Source organism: Rhopilema esculentum, chromosome 20, assembly GCF_057945365.1.
Source record: "Rhopilema esculentum isolate cy_ngs chromosome 20, ASM5794536v1, whole genome shotgun sequence".
NCBI classification, from domain to species: domain Eukaryota; kingdom Metazoa; phylum Cnidaria; class Scyphozoa; order Rhizostomeae; family Rhizostomatidae; genus Rhopilema; species Rhopilema esculentum.
In genome coordinates, this window is record NC_142834.1 from 1,478,232 (window position 1) to 1,502,863 (window position 24,632).

The 24,632-nt window shown below is 35.1% G+C and overlaps 1 protein-coding gene and 1 pseudogene across 1 annotated transcript; one reads left to right on the top strand and one right to left on the bottom strand.

Annotated features, from left to right (window-relative positions):
• On the top strand, window positions 1–21,854 carry LOC135682961 (zinc finger MYM-type protein 1). Its single transcript, XM_089114443.1, has 2 exons — window positions 1–12,018; window positions 12,231–21,854. Exon 1 carries the CDS (start codon window positions 1–3, stop codon window positions 1,108–1,110), a length of 1,110 nt encoding a protein of 369 aa, XP_088970569.1. The 3' UTR covers window positions 1,111–12,018; window positions 12,231–21,854.
• Window positions 3,744–24,632, bottom strand: part of LOC148957779 (uncharacterized) — a 49,457-nt pseudogene continuing 28,568 nt past the window's right edge.

Consider the following 24,632-nt stretch of genomic DNA (forward strand, 5'->3'; position numbering starts at 1 on the left):
ATGGAGTGGGAAAATTCAGTTGAATCTAATTCTGAGAGAGATATTTTTGATCAACTCTTGCAGAAATCATTTGCATCAAGACATGTGGCTGAGCAAAAGTTAATCGTTAACCAAAGGCAGACCCCGAAATTTGGTATCAAGACAAGAGACCGTATGTTTCAAGAAGTTTTGTATGAGAAGAAAGATTGGCTGTGTGGAAGTAAATGTAAAAAACGCCTTTTCTGTTGGCCTTGTTTGCTTTTTCAGTCCAAATTGTCCAAAATATGGACTGAAACAGGTTATAATAACATGCAAGGATTCTTCTCGGACTGCAAGAAGCACGAGAAAGCCAAGTCTCATTTGGAGGCCTATAAGACATGGAAGACATTCGATGTTGCGAAGAGAGTTGACGTGCTACTTTGGAGGGCCAGAAGGCAGGAAATTGACCGACACAACGAAGAGGTAAGGCAAAACAGGGAAATGCTAAAAATCCTAAGTGAAGCTACTCTCTTTTTGGGTAAGCAAGAGCTTTCTTTCCGAGGCCACAATGAATCAGAAGGTAGCCTTAATAAAGGTAATTATCTAGAGCTTCTTGAGTGCCTTGCGAATTTTGACTCCATTCTTGAACATCGTTTGCATGGGAGGTTAGCCGATCCCAAAAGGGCATCTTCAGGTGGGGTTTTCAAGGGTGTTTCTTCTGATGTCCAGAATGATCTTATTGAGTGTACAGACTCTGTGATCCAGGACCAGATTGACAAGGAGATCCAACACTGCACTTTCTTGTCCATGCAAGTTGATGAAACAACAGATGTTTCAACAAAGGAGCAGCTGAATATTATTGTATGTCTTGATCGTAAGGGAGAAATAGTTGAAAAGCTATTGAAATTTGTTAATGTAAGTCAGGATAGGTCAGCACCAGCAATAACTGCTATTGTAAAGAATATTTTAAGTAAATATGGAGAGTCTTTGAAGGAAAAATTGTTATGCAAACATATCATGGTGCAACTGTCATGTCCTGGCACATTGGTGGTGTTCAAACTCTTCTTCGTCAAGACTATCCTTTTGCATATTTTTTTCATTGTCCATTTGTCAAGGTATTTTTTGCCAGCAAAAGTGCTTTCTGTAACTTAACAAGCCTTAGCTCAAAAAGGAAAACTGCTCTAACCACAAAAGGCATTGATATTCCAAGCCCAGGAGAAACAAGATAGTATTACCGGCCACAGACCATAGGTGTCATTTTTGAGAAATATGAATTGCTTGTTACTGCTTTAGGGGAGATAGTCGAGGAGCCGCCAAGCTGGGATGACAGTACTTTGATGCAAGCAAGTGGTCTATTACAGTACCTTAGTAGTTTTAAATTTTGCTTTTTGTTATGTTTTTTTGACAAGATTCTTAAGCAATCATCTATATTGTTTAGCCTTCTGCAAAACAGGTCAACTAAGTTCTTTTTTGGTGTGAGCAAGATTAAGATTTTTGCAGATTTTTTGTCTGATTGTCGCACAGATGTTGCATTTGATGATGTATATGAATTAACAGTTAATTTGGTTGGATTGCCTACTTCAAGGTCTGACAGAAGGCCAAATTACAAGCAGCTTTTCTTTGAAATCATTGACAGTACACTAGCTATGCTGAATGATAGATTTGCAGACTGTCAAAGTTTTGAATTTCTTGATTTGGTAAACCCAGTGTTTTTTAAGAATTGGAAGGAGAGTGTCCCAAATAGCAAACTGTTGTGTTTGACCTCTCTTTGTGGACCTCTCTTTGATATGTCTTCTTTAGAAAGCCTGTGGGGTTCCTTCTGCTAAAAAATGGAAAATCAAGCAGTAGGCAAACCCTTGACGTGGGGCTTGAGCTTAATTCAATGGTATTCTAGGCACGCCTTAAGTTTCAATACAGGGAGCAAAATCTTTTGTAAAGCCTAAATTATATTGCCCTTAATATCTTTGACTAGATTTGTATAAAGTCAGTTTATAAACTAAAGTCAGTATGAAATTTTATGAAACTTAAGTCCCTGAAATCCCTGTACTGTAAACAGAGAAGTGCCTACCAATCATTGAGGACTAATCTTGCCTGGCAACTTATATCTAAATTCAGAAGCATCATCAAAAGTGTCAATTATTGATAGTACTAGTTATTGATAAAAATTTAAGTATCATGAATATTTGTAGATATAGTTTTTCTCCAAGCATCATCTTTAAGATTTGTCAAAAAATGCTTAGCAGTTGGAGATGGGAGTATAGAAGTCCTTTACAAGTTAACGTCATTGACAGATAGTTGATTGCAAAAATATTTTGATTCATACATACTAAAAAGGGCGTTTCCCTCCTTTTCCAAGAGTCTATGGGGCGTGGCCCTTAAAAAATGTTCCTTTTGGCTACGCCCCCAGACCCCAAAGTCTCTCTCCTTTTTTGAGGAGCATGACCATCATAATTCGGTCAGCTTCGCCACTATAAGTCGCTTGGGGTAGTAAAGAAACTCAACACAGACCTTGATGAGCTGGAATTATGGAATCGCGTGCAGGAAATTTGGATGGATATCGAAATGGAGACCTTGCCAGAAGAAGTTGGAGAGGACAGAGTTTTGGCATTGAACAAAAGAGTTGGTGAGGCAGCAAAATAAATATCAACCAAGAGGCAGGAATTGGAAAAGAAGGAGAAGGAGCTGACTTGATCCCGATTCCTCTGTCTGTCAGAAGTCTCTAAGGGCAAGAGCCTGGACTCTTTTTAACATTATAGGTTCTTTCTGGTAATTCTAATGATTAAAATGCAAAGCATTTGCAATCAGAAGTATTGTAAAACTAATTGGAGTGCATAAATTGCTTTTTCACAGAGCAACTGAGGAAGCTGGGCTGTATGCAGAGAGGAAAATTTAAGTGTCAGATGCCATCATCATAAAAGCATTGGCACGGCCCAGCACAAATAAGATAAGGGATTTAAGATCTTGTTTGTCTAAGTTAGACTGTAATTTCTGGCCTTCAGAGAGCAAAATGGCTTCCTCTGAAAATGACAAATCTGTGCATGTAGCAGAGGAGCGTGTTGAGAGTGGATTAATGTCAAAGGATAGCCACCTCTGAACACACTGAGATGCTTCCCTTCATTAGAATTTATGATTTGCAACACTTTCTTGTTGACATTTTCAATGCTTTGCCTGGAGAAAAGGACCCTGCAATGTTTAACAATGAAATATGGGTTGTTTTGCAGGGGACAAAGGTGGTGGCTATGTTACGTTTCCTGTGGAGGTTGTTGATAGCATCAATTCTGGTTCTGTGGACAATGTTAATCTCTACACCAAGTTTGAAGGTACTCTAGAATAGTACTTTACAACTGATTCTCTAGAATATATGTGGAAGGTAAGGGGCTTTTGGGAGCTAGCATTAGACATTATTGATAGCTATTCTTATCTTTCCTGCAGAGGGATACAGCCGAGTGATTTGTTGGAAACTTTGAAAGAAAAGATCACAGAGAGCCTTGCCAAAAAGGAAACCTTAATAATGGAGATTGACAGGAGGAGATAGCAACTTTAGACGAACTTTGTAATAGATTTGGAGAAGTCTTCCCAGTATTTTTCCCAAACCTTAATATTACATGTTAAATGCATGAATTGATATTTAATGTACCAAACTTTGCTTTCAGATTTGAAACTATTGGGATGATCTCTGAGGTGGAGGGAGAAAGTCTGCATGCATCGGTGAACAGGGAGCTGGAAAACCTTTCTTTCTTTACGCGATCCCACAAAAATGTTGTCTTTTGTTTTGAAGTGTCAAGAACTGCATGCAAGGGCACCAAAATCACTTATAAGCCAAACTGTACACCTTTGTATAGCATGTAAGGAAACGGTCCAAAAATGGTATTTTTGTGCGCAGGGAAAGATGAGAAAGGTTATTGTCTCGTTATTAACAAAAACAGAGACAAAGAGACAGCAAATTGCAAAGGAGATGCAGAAAATGCTTTAGCCAGCCCTTGGAGCAGTCCAGTTCTACTGTTAGAGAAACCAAATGTGGACTACCAGGAACTGAATGAAGAGACAAAGAAAGAGGCATATACTCTCCCTCGAATAGACAAAATGCTTGATGCCCTTGGAAACGCAGCTTGGTTTTCAACCCTTGATCTTCAATCTGGTTTTTGGCAGATTCCTATGAAAACAGCTGACATGGAAAAGACTGCCTTTGCTACTCACAATGTACACTGGGAATTTCGAGTTATGCCATTTGGCCTTGCTAACGCCCCAGTTACTTTTCAGAGGCTGATGGACTTGGTTCTATCCGGACTATACTGGTCACACTGCCTTGTTCATGGTTTGGACAATGTTGTAGTTTTTGCACCCACCAGAGAAGTGCACCTTCGAAGACTGGACTTGGTATTGGAAAGAATCTGTAAGGCTGGCCTGACATTGAAGTCATTGAAATGTCACTGGATGAAAGAGTCTGTGAAATTTCTTTGTCACATAATCTCTGGAGAAGGCTCAAAGATACTTGCAGAATTAACGAAAAAGATGAGGATTTTCAATTGGACAGAAGAGGAACAGAGATCGTTTGAAGACCTGAAGTCGGGTTTAACAACAGCCCCTATCCTGAGGTGTCCAGATTTCAACCTGGCATTTAAATTGTATACAGACGCCTGTGATTATAGATGCAGTGCTTGCTGAAAACATGTCTGATGGAGACGTTTTAGTTGCCTACGCCAGTTGCTTACTGAAAGGATGAGAGCTCAAGTATGCTGTCCTTCAGAAAGAAGCCTTAGGTATCGTCTGGAGTTTAAAACATTTTTATCCATAACTGTATGGTCGACATTTCACTGTTGTTACTGATAATAGACCTTTGAAGTGGCTGAAGACCATGAATGCTTCAAACAATTTATTCGCACATTAGATCAGCGAGATTCAGTCCTATGACTTTGTTGTTTATTGCCCTGGCAGACTCCATTCAAACACTGACACCCTCTTGAGGTACCCTCAAAAAGGGAGAAGAGAATTTCTTTGAAATCTCATTACAGGACTTTAGTCGGAAGCAGAAAGAAAGCAACTATGCTGGACAGTGGATCAGATCTCTGACAAACAATTTAAAACCTAAAGATAAAAATCTGGCGGCAAAATTTGAAAGGGAGAACAACCAACATTTTATCACAGAACAGAGAGCAGATCATCGTGCCAAAGACCATGGTTGAACAGTTGCTTGTAAATTTCCACCACGGCCCTCTTTCAGGGCATCCAGGCTTCTTCAGAACCTACAGAAAGATACATATGTCCTATTTCTGGCCTACGATGAAGTCTGATATCTAACCCCACATTGGGCACTGCAAAGATTGTGCATGCTCCAAGTCTACAAAACCAGCCAAAACCCTTATAAAATCAATCGAAACAGAAAGGCCTCTTCAGATTGTTGCTATGGATTTCGTCGGACCTTGCGGAAATCAGATCAAGGAAACCAGTACGCATTGGTGTTAATAGATCATTTTACAAGGTGGACTTTGGTGTACCCCGTAAAAGACACAGAACCAGAGACAGTGGAATGAATGTGTGACTTCATTCATTGTTATGGGTGCCCAGAAGGACTTCTCTCGGTCCGAGGTAGTCAATTCACTTCAAATTAGTGAAGGCATTGTGCAAACAGCTTGGGCTAAAGGAAATTTTCACTTGTTCTTTCCGACCATCCTCAAATGGCTTGAATGAGCATCTTAACAGGGCGCTTTTCAACGCGGTGAAGATCTATGCTTCGAAACCTCCAAAAGTTTCATTTCTATTGTTCTGCAAAGTTCTGCAAAGACATCAAGACAATGCAAATTGAATGACAGTAAGCATTCACCCTTGTGAAGGAATTGGTATCAAAAGAACAGCTGCGACAGAATATTCACCATGATCAAAACATCAAAGAGCTGAAAGTCAAAGTTGGAGACAAAGTTTGGTTAAGAGATTTCATGGTGAAGAAACGCACTTCCAATAAATTCCATAATCCGTGGATTGGACTGTATGAAGTTGCAAAAGTGATTGTAGAGAACAACGTCAAAATAATAATGCCCAAGAAGAAGACAAGAAAACTCAAAAGAGGGATCATGGAACAGATCAAGATGGCTCAAGAAATTGATGGCAAACCTGAAAATATTGTGAAGGTTTATGACAAATTACGCTTGAGGCGTCTAGGCCAAAGACTGGTTACGGGCTATTTGGCTGAATTTTATGATGGACATACTCAATGCGTCGATCCAGAGTTTGTTCCTGACAATCTTCTGGAAGAATTCAATGCAAGATATTGAACTAGACTTTTCAATTGATAAGTACTTTTAACATTTCTGTATAAGATAATTTATCTTTGATAATAATTAATCTTAGGAGGGAGGTGTGTCACAAATTTCTTTAGTAGAGTCAGGCCATTTTGTTAGATACCTCTTAGCCCTATCATTGTTAGGATTTTCTCTATCTTCTTTTTGCATATCATCACCTGTGGCATACCTCTCATTTGTACGTCACACCTCCCGTCACAGCACTGTCTATGTTAGCAACGGCCCCTTCCATTTTTTCAGTTATTAGAGCAGGACATTCCCAGCATTGTTTAGGCCTAGTCATAGATAACTCATTATCGACCTTATATTTTTATTTTAACATTTGCGTAGTTTTCTATCATTTTTGCAAACTTTTGATTTAGATATATTTGCGTTGCATGGCATCATTTAACCTAGCCCTTCCTTTACTTGTTATCGGTTAGTTACCATAATCTTTGTGTATTGCTAACTTTAGATTCCATTCGTACATATATAGAAGTTGTTGTTTAAGTAGAGTCAGTTGGATGGAGACAGGGGAAGCTATTGATGCGAAACTCTGTCATTTGTCGTAAGGCTTTAGAATAGGTTAGGGCCTAGTATGCTTCTTATGTTTTAGTTGTATTAAAGTGTCTGAGTTATAAACACAGTGTATTTCTGGTGTTTTACTTTCTGGGCGTGTGACAATGCAGACCTGGCAGCAACTGTACCAGAAAAAGCAAAATTGCTTCTTGTCTCTTTGTTTGTAATTTTCTGTTACAGAAACTGCTATTGACTGAAGTACTTGCATTTTGGCAATGTATGAGATTCTGCTCCTGATTTTGTCACATTGGCTTTTTTCGCTAAGCATAGTTTTAAATTGTCTCTTGCATTGTTCCACTGTGCATTCAAAAATTTACTAAAAATTAAAGAAATAATATTTTTGATAGTCTTTTTATTTACATGCAACATGCTCTCAATGGGATCAAAGAGAATTAGATTGTTATTTAGAATAATTCTTATCTCTATATTTCCTCTTGAAGCACAAATAAATTGATTCTTTACATTCATTTGCAAAGTATGAAAAATCAGTTATGCTCTGTTTGAAAATCTTGATTATTTTAATCTTCATGGTTTGAATGAGCTGTGCTATGTTCAGAAGGTACAGCTTTACAATTATTAATTTCAAACTGAGAAGAGATGATGAGTAAAAAACAACCAAATATACATGTAAAATGGCTAACCTGGATTCCATTTAAGCTACAGCTACATTTTTGAAGAACGGGGTCAAAAAACTTCAGAAAGCCACTTGGCTAGTTTATGTTGTGCTGAGCCAATCATGGCATCAGGCTAGAAGCAAGATATAGCTTGAACTATTTGACTCGCTTACTGGACTGTATTGTGACATTCTTTGCTTGTCAAATTACCAGCAAGGAACTTCTCAATATCTGACAACATTATTGAGTCTAAAGACCAGTTATGAAGATCGTCAGGGGGACTAGGATTTTTAGAGACACCATAGCAATGATATTTCGAAAAGGAAAAATTAATAGAAGATGGAGCATTTGTAGCAATGTAGGGATCATTAGATCTGTGAAGAAATGGTGACAAGGGATTGTAATCTATGAAGAAAAGTACTCTAGTAATTGTCTAACGCATCAAATCGGTCATTAACGAAGCTATTTGTGTTCTCATAGTTTTCCGTCTTGGCATGCTGAGTAAAAACAGCCCTACCGTATTCATCAAAGTCAATGAATAATCCAGTGGCTGCTTCCCACTTATCAACAAATTTTTATTTTTACCTTGTTTTTGAGATCTCTTATTGATCTTAAGGTTGACTAGTTTCACTATGGTTGTCTGGTTTCACTTGGTTCAAAAGATGTTTATTTTCATTTAAAGAGCCAGTTGCTCTATTGTCTCACTATTTATCCTACCTGACAATTCCTTCACAAGTTATTCGTTTTGACGGCTTAGGAGCTAATATTTGACCCATGTACTCTATCAAATAACACTAGGCATACGTCAATCTTTGAGCTGTTTTCAAGAAATGGAAATGAAACCTCTAAGTGACAATTTGAACTGAACTGTGATAGCAGTATTATTAAACACTATGGGAAAAGGGTTCTTCCATAATCTGACTTGTGATCCTAGCCTATTCAAAACTTGTTCGACAAAAAGTTCAACAAGATGTTTAAAAAAATGTTTGGATGCTCGTGTGGTTGGCTGATGGTGGCTTGTCAAAATGGTGGTATGCTGTTAAATTGTTATCAGTGCTGTTAATCTATGTGGCAATCTATGCTGTTAAATTCCTTCTTAGAGGCAAAAGCCCAAGAGTTTATATAGACATTTTGCATGTCGAAACACAAACCAAACATTTTCATAAATGACATGGCTCACATTGTAGCACGGCACTCCAATATTCATCTTGGCGATTTCTTCAAGCCAAACCAAGGCAGAGTTGCTCCGGCAATACCTGAAAACATTGCTTTTGCAATGCAAGATAACTGTTAAACCCTGACATAGCATCACAACAAGTGTTATGTAGAGATTTTTACCACACCAGTTTCAAATTATACTTAAATATATATATTGTGAAAAGCTTATACAAAATGTTTGATTTTTTATAAAATTTGAACATCTAACAGGGCATAAACAAATGTTATTTAATGTTTGAAAAAAATCTTCTGTTTGAAAAAAATTATGTTCCATATGCAAAAGACATGGCAACAAAAAGATCTATTTCAAACCCTTCTTTGGAATGGTACAGTAATGCTATAGACAATTTTGATATTAAACTATGATTGCATTAAGTAAGTCCATTTGTTGCAATTACCACTATGTTATGTAATTTATATATACTTCTGTATGAAGTGATATTAAATAGACAGGGGAAATCATATCAAAATATTATATTCCATATAATTTGTAATTTGTAAACTCACCAACTGTTTATTGTAAATGAACCAAAGAATAAACTGGAACAAGTTCAATATAAAATAACAACTAGAAATTACGTCAAGGCGCATCGATTGATGGTATGCTTGTTCTAAAAAAAGTTGAAAAAAACGTGCCATTTTGGCACAAAGTTGAAAATGGGCCATTTTTGGACGTTTTTGCCCATATCTCTGCTTGTATAGATGGTACCTTGGCTTGCAATAGCTGATAGAAAAGGGCGTGTCTAGACAGTCAGTTTTATGTATTGGGTTCAGGATTTGGGCGTGGCTGTGACGTCAGACCTACGTCACAATGGCGAATTTAGGCCCATTTTCAAAAATTCATTTCTTATTTGTGAAACAAGTGTTAGTGTGGGTAATATGTGGAAAAGATCGGTAAATTAGTGTTCTTTCACGGTAGGGAGAGTTATGTATGGTACCTGTCACAGTTGTTCCAGAATTGGCACATTTGTAACGGCCGGTATTTGAAAAACGTTTAGGCCCATAACTTCCGTCATACATGAGGTACCTCGGATATTATTGCAGCAAACGAAAATCTCGTCGAGACAAATCGATTGGTGGTATTGGTTTTGGGTTTACACTTAGTAATGACGTCACTACGACCGGCTGAAGTTTTGGCACTTTTCAATACTGTATTCTATATAGTTACTATACAGTTCCTATATAGTATATAGGTTATACAGTATATAGTGCATTTCCTATAGGCTTTTCCTATACATTTAGGCCCATTTTTTCCTATACTTTCCAAGCTTTACTCCCGTAACTCGGGAAGTATAAAGAGTAAATTAGGGGCTCACCCTTTAAACCCTTTAAAATGAGCAAGGGCTCATTTTAAAGGGTTTTACAAATGTAATCTGCTGGTTTGAATATTTACTAGATTGGGTGTGGCTGTGATGTCATTGTGACGTCATGGTTTTAATTTTATTAAAAGAAATTAAAAATTAAATGTTTTACATCAAAATTTATTGAATCAGATGAAAGATCTCATTGATGCGATTCGAATGGTGGTATTGGTTCGCGTGTAGCGATAAAGGTTTAATTTTTTAACATTTTGAAATGTTCAAACATTCACGAATTATCATGTTGCTGTCTGCCCAGTCGTCGGCCTGTCACTGTTTCTCATTTATCTTATTGGTAGAGAAAGGAACAATCAAATCGAGCCGCTCTTTGTTCATTTTTTTAAAACTTCATTTTTAAACAATGTAATGGAAATTTCTTTTGTTCATATCGATTGTATGCAAATGATCGAACGTTTATGGCGAGTCAGTTTATAGAACTAATTTGCATAACAATTTCAATGCTATGGTTCATTGTGGTGCATTTAGTTCTGAGGCATGCCGCGATCAGGAAGATGCTTGTGCGATCTTTAGAAATTTACATGAATGGGTTATCATGTAATACTGGAAATACTTAATTGAATTGTTGATCAAATGAATGTGAGCCGTTGATCTGTTTGTTGATAGAATTTTATATCATTCGCAGATGGATCGGTAGAACTATCAGGGGTTGTTCAAGCCTCGTGGCGTGGTTGGATTGCTTCGGCATCGAGTTACTGATGTTCGGTAAGTTTCTTATTTATTTTAGTTTATAGTATCTTTTATGTCTCTATTTACATACTATTATTTTCATGATGGATACCCTCACTGTTTGCGTGTACAGAAGCCTATATACTTGATGTATTTTTGATTACTTGGTGTCATATATATTTTTTCGCTCATTACACGTTTTGATGCGTTTGATAGATTCATGATATAATTATGATTCAAGGATAGGACTTCCTCCGTTATTTACCAAGAAAATGTACCTACTTGAAAGGATAGAAGAATTCATGTGCTGTTCGTGTGCGACATGGCCCTTGAATGGATTGAACTATATTTTCATAATAATTGGACTTAAATGAGGACTTTTAACATACTGGACATTTATGGATTGATTGATTTACTATTGTTATTTTGTTTCATTGGAAGTATTTTGTTGATTCCATTAAGATACATCGCGTTCGAAATTGGAATTATTTTTCGCGCGTTTTAACTCTTTGCTCACGCCATTTCTATGTAACAACATTTGAGTCCTGAAAAATTTTTTTTTGCACAAAATTCAAGGTATGTTTATTTTTTTCTAATAAATTTGTTCTCTGAGCTATTATAGAGCATTCATTATATTCCTACTTTGGAAAGGTATGTTGTAACTAGATCTAAAATATTTATATTGTCTTTTTTTGACGGAATTTTGCATTTTCTCATACTTTTAAATGGCTTTGGCCACCATTTTTGTGTTACTTTATAAAAAATTTTTCCAGGCGAATTTGCAATTTCACCAAATGTTTTAGAAAATTTGAGTTCTTTGTGTGCAAAGTTGTATAAATAGTTGAAAAATTTGACTCCTTGTAATACATTGTAGCGAAATTTCAAAAAGAAGATATTTGCAAGTCATGGAAGTTGCAAGTCAAGAAGAACGGCCAGAAACCGTGACAGTATCTTTTAAAAATGAAAAAAAGGTTATTATTTGCTTACTTCATAATACTAAATATATACAAGTATTTTCCTTTCAAATATTTGTAACTTACATTAAAAATTAATGACTTATATACAGACTTTGCTTACAATAAATTTCATGTAGTTGATGGTCAATCTTTGCATTGGGAATTTCGTTTCAAATTTTACAGTATTTATTAGATAAAAAAATTTTTACTGTTGTATTGTAAAACTTAATAGTCACATTCTTATTCTCTTAGGAAATACCATTCGAAAAAAAATTGTTAACGTGAGAAGAACTGTGGCAAAAATTTTTGATATTACAAATATCAAGGGGATTATTTTATTGAATAAAGAAAAAAAGAAACTCAAGGAACTTAGGTATTTATCTTATCACAATTGTAAATCCTACTGTTGCACAGTAAAAATTTGTTCATTTTTCAATTTATATGCTGCGAATATATCATTCTTTAAATTATTGAAATTATTTGAAGATGGTATATTTCATTTCTGATTGTTAATAAATCTTTTAATATTTTAATATAATGTACAGGCCAATATATTCAATTTTTATTTCTCTAATTCTCTTTCAGACCAGGGATGACTATTTTTATCAAAATCATCAAGAAGAAAAGAAAAGAGCAGCAGAGGAGGGAATTTCCTTTTTATAGAAAGGAATTTCCCTCCTTTTGTAATAATTTTTATTCAGGAACTTTTCCGAATATGACTGTTAACAATAATAAATAGTTTTGTTCTTTTTAAATATGTTCCAATGTTAAATATGTAATAGTTTTGTTGTTTTAAATGTTCCGCTGTTTGTTTGTTTCTTTTCATATTTTAAATTATGAAATTTCAAAATGAAAGAAAAAAACACAAATTTTCTATTTAGACATTTATATTGATAGAATGGAAAAAACTTTAAATTGTCGTTTTCTTTAAAATTATATGACCAACATTCCTTCATATTCTGCATGTTAGTTTTATTCAATCTTCATACTTGCATATCAGTATAAATTTAGGGTTTATTTTTGGCTGTTTGAGATGTTGATAGAATGGAAAAAACAAAAACATTACCTGCCTGTTTATGCTCAAAATATAACTTATCTGACAAAAAGTTCTTGATTATTTGAATATTAATTTCATTCACTCTTCATAGATGTCCGTATCAGTTTGAATTTAATGTTTCTATTTATATGTTATATTTCTGTTTAGACTTTTTGTACGTTGAAATTTTGAATTGTTGTGTTTAAATAATTATAGAGAATTTTAAAACAATCCTTTTTTGCTCTTTCTGTATCTAACTTCTTACACACAATATAATTCTCTAACTGAATTAACTAGACAAGTTTGGGTCCTGATTAGAATTTGCAGTTATTTATAAAGTAAATAAATTTGCAAAAATTTCCAATTTTAAGTTATGCATATAATGAAATAGAAGATTGGTCGCGGTTTCCAATACAGAGGTAGCTGTCTAAAAAGGCATTGCCGTCCATCTTGTGATTTAGTTTCAAAGCTTTATTGTCATAACTAACAAATGATATAGAGTAGCTTTAGGAAGTCCGACCCTCCATTTTGTGTTGCAATTTCTAGGCATTATTGTCATAACTCTCAGACGATATAGAGTATGTTAGGGGCCAAAGGTTCATTTTGAAGCTTTTCGCAAGGGGCATCTTTTGGGGTGGTTAATTTTCAGATTGGGCGTGGCTGTCATGTCATAGTGACGTCACAGTCTTCAATTTAAATGAATTTTGGAAAATTAACTAATTGAATACATGTTGAACCTCAAAATGAATAACACCAAATGAAAGATCTCATCAAAGCGATTCGAGTGGTGGTATTGGTTTTTGTTTTATTCTAAGAATTGATGTTTTAATGATGTTTTCACTTTTTTTGTAAATCAGTGTCTAAGAGGCTCGACCCCTCATTTTCTGTTTGACTTTCCAAACTTTATTGTCATAACTCTCAAACAGTATAGAGTATGTTAGGGGCCAAAGGCTCATTTTGAAGGTTTTTGTATGGATAAATTCTTAGGGTTGTTTTTTGTCGTTTTTAGGCGTGGTTGTAATTTCATGGTGACGTCATAGTATTGAATTGCAGTGATTTTTGAAAAATAATTAATTAAATACATGTTATATATCAGAAATGATTGCATCAATAGAAATATGTCATCGAAGCGATTCTAATGGTGGTATTAGTTTTCCAAAGCGTGAAGAGATTATTTTTTATGATGAATTTAAATTCAAACCTTCATTATTAGGTTGCTGTTAACCCTAATGCGAGCCATGATCGTTTGGCAGCTACATTTTTAGCTACATTTTAAACGATTGAGGGAATTTGTTTATCTGTTATCTTCTTAATTGTCAAACAAAGTCAGATAATCTCTTTTGTTCTGGCTGATTGTTTACATAAAGATCAAATATCCCATCCACTCGTTCGAAATGGTTTGTATTTTTCCCATTCTGGTTTCCCTGTCTGTGGCCCGCGAAATTTGTCTTTGCTGACGCGATTTCGCCCTGAAATTGTTTTGAGGAGTGAAGAGAAAGATTGAGCAGGAAGGTGTGTTTGTATTTTATATAATTTTTAATTGTTCTTACTATAATGAATCATCAATGTTATTGCTTGAATATGGTTTACGGCCAGAAATTTTTCATTTCTGCTTTACTCATGATTTTTCTAACTCAAAAAATAATTTTCATGGATTTTATTCTATCGCTAATGCCCCCAAACCATATTCTTATTATCGAGAGGAATTCTTATTAATAGAAATTTATCTATTCTGAAATCATAACATTTGTTATTTTTCTGCCTAAAACTATAGCTTTAGATTATTTTTTCAAGTACATTTATTGAATGAGTTTGTAAACAACATTAATTTGTCTGTGTTCACTGTGCTCACTGTTTCATGTAGCATTCTAAGCACATTAATTATGTTAATATTATATTTGTTTCACCAATTGAATCAAAGTTCAATTTATCAATTACAATAAAGTATCACATTATTTCTGCAGATAAATTAGTGCAGAAATACATTTATAAAATCATTTCAAATTTTGGTAAGTTGATTGAAAGCTTCAAATACTTCATAGCTTTTAACAGTTTCACCAAACAGAATTGCAATAAACTAAATTTTAAGTTTAGGTGATATTTCCTCTTTATTCTAATACGATAGTTAATATTATCTTTCACTTGATTGAAACTCGTTGGGTTTATGAAGTCATTTCTAACGATTATCAAGCAATTCCCAAATTAATTACAGTTCATTAACTAAAATTTTATATCTAGTAAGTTTTTCGTAGAAAATTATAAATTGCAGACCTTTCTCTGCTTAGTATTTTCAATATGCTAAATTTTCTGATCATTTGAATGAACATTTGAAATTTCTTGTACTGAATGTAATGTGCAATTTGACTCAACACAGATGCAACCCCTTTCCCCATATGTAGCCCCCTTCCACCTTATTATGTAACCCTTTTCCCCATAAGGTATATAGGCAGAAGAAAATTTTATCTTTTTATGTGGTATTGGAATGAGTATAATAATTATTTGACCATTCAGAATTTATTCATAATTTATTAATACAAGGTATACTATATTGCCCCTCCACATAATGTGTACACAATTTGCAATTTTTATACAATGCTAAATATACATTGTTGTTGTTTTATCATTTCAAGGCAATTTATTTATATTATTCTAGTATTCCCATATTGTATTTGCAGATCTGTTCCACTTGGCTTAATATTTCTTGTCTTGTTTGTTTTGCTTAAACTGTTCTTATATTTGGTGAGTATTATTGATCTTTTTTTAGGCTGAACACCTTATAATTCCTTTATACAACACTCTTAGTGCAGTAATACATATGCTGATTTCAACATGCTGAACCCGAATTTCAAATTCTTTTAAGTTTAAAATGTTTTATAAATATAAAACATTGTTGCTATGATTGTTGATTTCACATGACCAAAATTTTTTTTATATTATTTTTTTGCAATTCTAATGTTAACTGGATGAGACATTGATGATGTCTGTTTTTTTTAACTATTGATACCCATTTGCCCATATTATAATGTATATTTTCTTTCTTTCTAGTTGTTATTTTATATTGAACTTGTTCCAGTTTATTCTTTGGTTCATTTACAATAAACAGTTGGTGAGTTTACAAATTACAAATTATATGGAATATAATATTTTGATATGATTTCCCCTGTCTATTTAATATCACTTCATACAGAAGTATATATAAATTACATAACATAGTGGTAATTGCAACAAATGGACTTACTTAATGCAATCATAGTTTAATATCAAAATTGTCTATAGCATTACTGTACCATTCCAAAGAAGGGTTTGAAATAGATCTTTTTGTTGCCATGTCTTTTGCATATGGAACATAATTTTTTTCAAACAGAAGATTTTTTTCAAACATTAAATAACATTTGTTTATGCCCTGTTAGATGTTCAAATTTTATAAAAAATCAAACATTTTGTATAAGCTTTTCACAATATATATATTTGAGTATAATTTGAAACTGGTGTGGTGAAAATCTCTACATAAGACTTGTTGTGATGCTATGTCAGGGTTTAACAGTTATCTTGCATTGCAAAAGCAATGTTTTCAGGTATTGCCGGAGCAACTCTGCCTTGGTTTGGCTTGAAGAAATCGCCAAGATGAATGTTGTAAGTGATACTTAAACATTTTAGTATCACTTACAACAGGGTATCAACTTTCTTACTAGGGTCAGTGCTGATGGAAGCTGACTTTATAATTCAGCATCAGTTGTTGTAAATGGAAGTGAAAACCTTTCCTTGACACTTTGACCTTTGACATCAATAGAGTTATCTCCATATGCTGAACATTATGTGTCACATCCACATTTCGTGAGTCTCCTTATAGGTCATAAAACTTCTAGTCTTTGTGGGAGTTTTTTCATATTGCCAACACTTTTGAGGTAACTGATATCTTGGAAAATAAGTCAAGGATCTTTGTTGACTGTATTGAATTTGAGGCCTTCAACGAATGTCATAATAAGATATGGTCGCCCTTTTCTTTCTGTCTGATGGCTTTGTCAAGTGTTTTGGGTTTAGACATCCACTCCTTTTACCCAGATATGTGGCGTGGTGTACCTACGAGTCATGCTCATAATGTATTCAATGCTGTTATCAAGCCACAAATAGAACCAGAATGTACTTTGACTCCAGTTCGTCTCCTATAGAAAAGGTTAGATACTCTTATGCAACGTTGCAGAAAATCATTTGTGCTAATCACATTGTGCCTTTGTTTTATGCTAATATAGATGCAAAATTCTTGTCCTATGGTAGAAAACAAGCTGATGACTTGATGATCATCTTCTGGTTCTTCTAAAAGACAAATGAAAATCCTCTGCTCTGCTGTATCCAAGAGTACCAGTGGATTAGTAGTTGATGTTGCATCAAGAACAACAGCTTTGAATAGTCAAAAGGAGTTGCCAAATGAGAAAGTACAGCAGAGGATTGTGTTGCAAGGTCATTTATGTGATATTGGCTCTTTTTATGACAAAGTTAGTAGTTTCACAGACCCTCAGATATATGATCTTTTGAAAAAATATTTGGAAACCAAGCCCTCAGTATGTTTACCCAATTCATTATTCTTATGGTAAGAACAGAATAATTAACTCAGCTTCAAAAATTCTCATGGCTGGCATACCTTGGTATCTTAGATGGTGAATTTTGCCTTCCTTGTGTATTGTTTGGTAGAAGAATAGGATCCAATTCAACAAAGCTGAATAAACTCATGATAAGTCCTTTAAATGATCATGACATCAAATCAGAGGTACATAAAAAACCTTTGCTGACAATGCAAACAATTTTCCAGTAATGGGAAATAAAATCAAGCCCATAAATATTATCCTGGACAAAATACTTCAGAATACTATTTAAGCCTACAGAGAAAAATTGGTGTATATTGTAAAAACTTTTGTTCTATTAGGACAACATAATATGGCTTTTAGAGGACACAGAGATGATTCAAAATATTATGACACCAAAGACTGTGGCAATCTTCAGGCTCTTCTAGATTTTAAGATTGATAGTGGAGATGTTGTTCTAAAGAGACATTTTGAAGATGCACCAAGAAATGGAACCTATACATCTTAAACAACTCAAAACGAGCTAATTTCTTGTGCTGATGTCATCAATGAGCAAATTTTGCATGAAGTAAAAAAAGCCTATTATTTTGCCATCTTGACAGATGAATTAAACGACTGTTCCAACAAAGAACATATGCCCTTGGTTTTAAGCTACGTTGGAAAGGATCGCAAAATTCATTCATTGTGATGCAGTGTTATCTGTTGCAGCTTTAAAAGACAAAATAGTTTCATGATCACAGAAGAATTCAAATTAGGTATCAAAAACTGCAGAGGCCAGTGTTATGGTGCTGCTGGAGACATGGCAGGTAGATTTTCTGGAGTTTCAGCTCAAATCCTTGGTCTTAATCCTTTCGCTTTATATACACATTGTTCTTCTCATCATCTGAACATAAGCATTGCTTCATCTGGCCAAATTCAAAGCATTCGTTACATGATGAAAAGTGTCACAAGTGTTTCTAATTTTTTCAACAAATCTCCAAAGTCCCAGCTATCTTTAGAAGAAATGGTCAAAAAACATATTCCAAATTGTAAGCACATCAAGCTTTCAGGTGTTTGCCAAACAAGATGGGTTCTTCATATAGATGGACTAGAAAAGTTCATCAAAATGTATGAAGCAACTGCTGAAGCAATTTTTGCAATAAGGGAAAACGTAGATGGGAAGTGGTCTACAAGTGCTACAGAAGCTTATGCATTCTTATGCATTCACTTCTTCCCATTTTTTATTTATTGTTAACCTGGTTGTTGTCAGAATGTGCCTTAGATATACAAGATCTGCTACAGTACAATTACAAGGGGCTCATATTGTTATCATTAATGGGCTTAATGAAATTTCTATGATGAAAACCTCTTTGCAGACAGCAAGAAATTTGATAGATAATTATAATTGTGTCTGGTTTTAGATGGCAGAAGACATTGTGAAGAATATTGATGTAGCTGCTCACTTACCCAGGATATGTGGAAGGCAAACTTACAGAGAGAATGCCACAGCTAGTGATACCTGCTCATATAATAAATGCAATTTGTCAATCCCATTTTTGGACCATTTTCTACAAGAGCTTTCAAGAGATTTTCTTAGACCAATTGTGCAGGGGCAGATCCAGGCATTCTTACAGTTCTTACAGAAGGCAGTTGAATTCCTAGATATAAGGACAAATTATATAAAAATTAAATGATTTTGTCAAATCCTACAAGATTCTGTCATTTTAATAAACCATGTACCAAAGAGAAACAACGTAAGGCTTTTTGCACGAGGTTCATCCATAGTTATGGTTCATAGAATGCGAAGGAGCGCCCTTATAGACCAGGCTACAGTGGCGGTAGGTGCCACCTCAGTGCGCAGAAATTCAAATGGATATTTTCAGGTAGCTATTGGTCTGGTTACTTGGAAAAGTGATGGTGAACGGGGAATTGTTGGGGTTTAAGGGGTAAATACGGGGGTTAAAGTTCGTCATATTAGCATATTATCTCTGCAGAGGAGCCACTGTTTTGTTTACGACTTCAGAGCATGACAAGTGCTTGTTATCATAAAAAAGTAATCTAGAGGGAATCTTTTAGAGCCTCTTCTTTAAATTCCGACATATTGCTACAATAAGAGTCGTCACGTGACCAATTTTCACCCCTATAAAATTGCCTGCACGCCTTGCCACACATTTGCAAAATTGCTTAATTAAATCGACTGGGCTAGATTTCCCAACACCAAAAACAGCAGCAGTTGATCTAAAACTATTTCCGGTCGAAAGTCTCCATAGAGCAATGGCTACACGTTTCTGGATCGGTATAAATATATATATATATATATAATTGCAGTTATGCAGTCCCGACATGAAGGTTCCATGTTGTTTCTGCTTCTGCAGCTCTGCACACTACTTCTGATAATCTTCTCCATTCTTTGCGGTCCTTTGCTGTGGATCATATTTTTTCAAAATCTCAATTGTTCTTTATGTTCGGTAGTGGATGGGTATAGCCTTTCTAAATGTGGTGTCCCTTTTTTCCATATCGCCAGCAACAATATTTACGATATCATTGAATGATTGTTTAGAAAATCGAAACTCCTGTTTCCAATAATCATCGAGGGTATCAAACTCTACCTTAGCCCATAGTCTATCAAACCAATGCTGAGGCCTTTCAATAGCCCAGAAACGCTTTGCTCCTCAAAGTAAACTTGCTTCTTTTAACATCCAAAAAGCATGGCAGTTATTCATTGATGAGACAAAATAGTTTTGTCGTGCTGTGGCCAAAAGAAAAGCTCTCTTTGCCATCATACGTTTCTTGCTAAGAGCTGATGCTCTTGAATTTGCAATAAATCGATAAACCATGACAAGAAACAAGATAGAGGATTGTAGCTCCATCATGATAACGAATAAAGAAATTTTAAATTGGCGCGAAGCAAGAAGCATAAAAAGTGAAATTTTGGTGGGAAATATACTCTGCGTGTTATAAATGTGCATGTTATTTTGATGACCTAATAATTTCTTGAGGGTACTAAAGCATCCTTAAAAAAAATCATGTGTGACCGGTGGCATGATGTAAGAACAAATACGGATTAGCAAAAAGGATGCTTGGAAAAGTACAGTGTGACCGCGGCCTTACCCTTGTTGATGACTTTGCTGTAGCATGCAGTGCCGAACTTATCATTCCACAGTTCATAAAGGGGAAGAGGCAACTTGATGCAAAATCAGTTGACACAACAATAAAGATTGCCAATGTCAGGATCTCTGTAGAGCAGGTCTCCTACAGAACCGATATGGGATTTTGTCCCAAGGACCAATGCCCTTAAACCTATTTAAATGAAAGAAAGAAGAAGCTTCAAGAGGAATACTACATTTCAAAAAATTAGTGACAGTCTGCTCAAGTTTAATTAATTTATCACCTGGTATTGTGAACAAGAAAACATAATGAAAAAATTAGGAAGCTCTGAAATGGTTAAACAGTTATTTCTTTTTCTTGCAAACCTTACAATACCATGAATCTTTTGGTGGTCGCTTCAGAGCTGGTTTGATGCATTTATAATGTATCCATTTAAATTTGCATTGTGGATTATCACATTCAATCATGTCTTCTTCGCTCTCTTGTTGCTGGCAATAGCAAAAAACTTCTTTTTCAACTTCTTCTTGCCCTTTCATGAATGTTTCACTTTTCTCTAGTGAAACTAGTTCATGCGAAATTATTTTCTTGTGGTAATCAATCAAAAAAATCTCATTGAATTCTTGAATTCTTCTTTGTATGCAATTACAAGTCCTTTGCAAAAATTATGACCCCAAACAACAAAGTGAGAAATCTTGATCATGTAAATTTGCATTTGCATTTGGACTTGCGTCTAGTACCTATGGGTACTTTTCAATTCCAAATCATTTTCCAGACAAAAACTTTTTGTCATCAAGACACTGCATAATATTGGTTTTATTTCGCTGTGCCTATGGACATTTGATTTTAATCAAAGAGTCACCATGGCAATCGCAATGACAGATGGCATCAGCTGAGGCCCCCAGAAGGGATGCTCTCAATTCAGCATCAATCCACACCTTGATGCTTTTACATTTGTGTCAAGTGCTTTTAGGTGTTCCTCATACTCTTGGGGGGCTTTTGATTAATTTTCTTGTCCCCAAAGTACTGCAGGGACATTAAGGGGCTGAGATTTGCCACATCTTTAATATCAAAGACTTTGCTTGCTTATCTATTTTAGTATGCAGGATATAATGTGCTAAAGAGGCAGTTATCCTTTCCACCATGATTTCATCCCAAACCAGTGACTTGCTTTGACCTCTTGTAGCAGACTTCTAGAGCAGACCTCTTGTAGCTCTGCCCGTTTCTCCTCATATTTATGCAGATCTTCTGTAAATAAGCTCCTTAGCGATTTTGGCAAAATCGATCTTTCTCTCACATTAGTTTCATGATAGAATGTTTGAGAAAAGTTTTCAAAAATATTTTCTTCGACAGGTTGCTCCTTTGGTTCCTGGTTATGCAGTCTCTGTAAAAAATCCTTCTGTTCATCCTTTGTGAAAGGAGCATTCTGGGGAGTTTTTTCAATTGAGGCAGGGTTGTCCTTTTTTATAAAAAAAGTAATCTCCTCTATGGGTACTCCTTTTGTTTTTTTTTTTAAATTCACTGTTCCATTCACATGGCTTTGAAGCTAAAGAGGTATACCCCAGGTGCACAGCTGATTTAACATTAAACAGAAGTGCACCAATGTGTAAACATGATTCTCTATGCCTAATAAGAATAATAATAATAATAATAATAATGGAACAATCGAGCATATCCACTAATTTAATTAAAAGCAAAGGTCAAATTACAGGTTCAAAAGTTAACAACAGCTACATACTTATAAAAAAGAGGAAAAAATATTTTTTAGTCCAATTTCTTGCTCGCTTTTTCAAATAAATGCTTCTTTAAGTTGGAACAAAATGTCGAAAGCTAGACTGAGATTTTATTGATCCAGGTAAGGCATTAAAGCACTTTGCAGCAGCATCTTCAAAAGTATCTGCTATTAGTGATGGCCTTATACGAGATACGTTACTACTTCGCAGTACTCTGTTACAAGTTTGCAGCTCGAGTTTATTAATTATAGGCCACTTGGTGTTGTGAATTGCCTTGAAAGACAAGAAAGTTGAATTCCCGTCTTTCTGCAATTGGTAGCCAACCAAGTTTCAAGATATCTTTTTTATGAGCATAACATTTGTCAGTTCTCACTAGATCTGTTTGATCACAAATCTAAAAGGAATAACATGAGTCGAACGTAGATATATTCAAGCCAAAGCGAAAAAAATTGATTTTCATTTATATGTTAAATTTAAGAAAGCATCAAATATAAAATAGTCGCTATAAAATAATAAGGCTCATTTTAACTCAAAATGAACAACTTGGCTCAAAACAAACAATGTTGCTCAAAACAAACCTGAAAGTGGTCTCCCACCTTCGTATAGTCAATCTTTTCTGTAAGGATTTCATCCAGTTGCCGATTGTCACCTCAAAGTTCTCAATCTCTCTCGCTACATCTACAACCAACTCATATTCTTTTAAAAATTTGCAGATGATCCGGGGCGAATTCAAGTAGGATTTAACTGTCCCTGGTTGTTTCTCGTTTAGAAATGAATTGAGCCAGTGCTCCTTTACTTTTGCAGCATCAAACAAGTTCCTTATATAATTTGGGTGATCCATTCCTGTTTCAACTGCCCTGTTAATATGGATGACATGAGAAACGTGCATCTGCGCTACCTTTTCATTTTTCAAAGGTCTGTCAATAGACATCAACCATTCTTTCAAACCAGTAAAAAGTTGCTTCTCTGAAACAGATGTTGTAAGGATAGGTGATTCTTCATCGCCCTCCATGTCCTCAGATTCTGAATAACTATCTGTGCCTTGGACTTTGTCTGTGTTTTCACTTGCTTCAAAAGTTCTCATTTCGATAGTGAATTGAGCTTGAGTTGACTCTATGTATTTTTTCTTCATACGAGGCATTTTGTTTGGAGCAGTCAGTCCATCTGGAACAGCATTGTCCATGGGTCGTTTTGCATCATTAACATAGCTTCGATAATGTGCCTATTTGTCATCTTGTGAACTTGTCGAAGATGGTTGTTCAGCCTGTTGACATAAGGGTTGCATGTTCTGATAGACATATCTTTGTTAAGAATTTTTGCTTCTGTTTTCCATCTTTTGGCACACAGACTTTTCGAAGTTGATATTTGCCTCTTGCTGCATGGGCATCCTTCTTGCTAAGTTTGTGCTTTTGGATCAAAAGCCATACCAAATTCACAATACTTTCCTCGAAAAAAGGGAATTTTTTAGATAGTTTGTGTTGCTATCCCTTTTATGAAACCATCCCTTTTATACCTTTTACAAAGACGAACAATAGTAATGATGTGATTCACAAATAAACACCCCTTACAATTGTCGATGGGATCACAATGTGGTGATGTAATTGACACCTGTGCAGTGACTCGCTTACATCCAATAAGCACCTCGCTTCATGTAGCAATCGTGAATAATAAAATGGCAACTTCGTCTTGATAAATGAAGCAAACAATGAATTGTTGATTCCAAAAACAACCATTATGCATGAGAGAGATGAATCTGTCGAATTGTGGTTGAGGTGCAGGCAGGAAATTCTCACAAAAATAAATATGCTATTGGAAATCGGTTCTTGCTGTGTATCCTTCTCAATTATGGCGATTTTTGTTTTAAAATTAGTGTGTCTAGAAAGCAGGAAAACCTTTTCAAATCAACTATATACAAATCAACGTGATATATACAAACAGCAAGTACAACGACAAAATTTGTTTTTTCTTGGTTGAGAAACTTCTCGAAAAGGATAAAGGCTGGCCATTTAGCTAAATGGGCATAGACCATAGGACTGTGAAACAAACAAACATGGAGAAAAGTACCAAGGAACAATCTACACTTTTAATCGCAAAGGAATTGATTAGTGAACCGAAATTTCCCTGCATGCTGTTGAGAGGAAAGAGCAAGACTGATAGCAATACTGAATTGATTGTCAGAGTAGTAGTATAGAGTGTATTACAAAGTGACCGTACTTAATTAATTTTCCAGTTAAGGGTAAAAAAATCCACGCTAAAAGAGAAGAAAGTTGAGACAAATTATGCATCATCTACTGTAGATGATCTATTTAAACCAGAGGTGTAGTGTTTTGCAAAGAACTGGTGGCAGGACAAACTAAAAAACTCTCTCAAATATACTAACAATTAGTAATTGCTTACTTTGTGTAAAAGAAGCTCATCCCCTTGAGCACCCTAGCACAATAATACTATGCTAAACTGATTCTTGATAATTTTCAATGCTTTGATGTATTTTTCCTGTGGGCACTTGGTGTTTTTTTGCAAATTGCCTTACTTCATGTGAAGATAAAACAGTTAA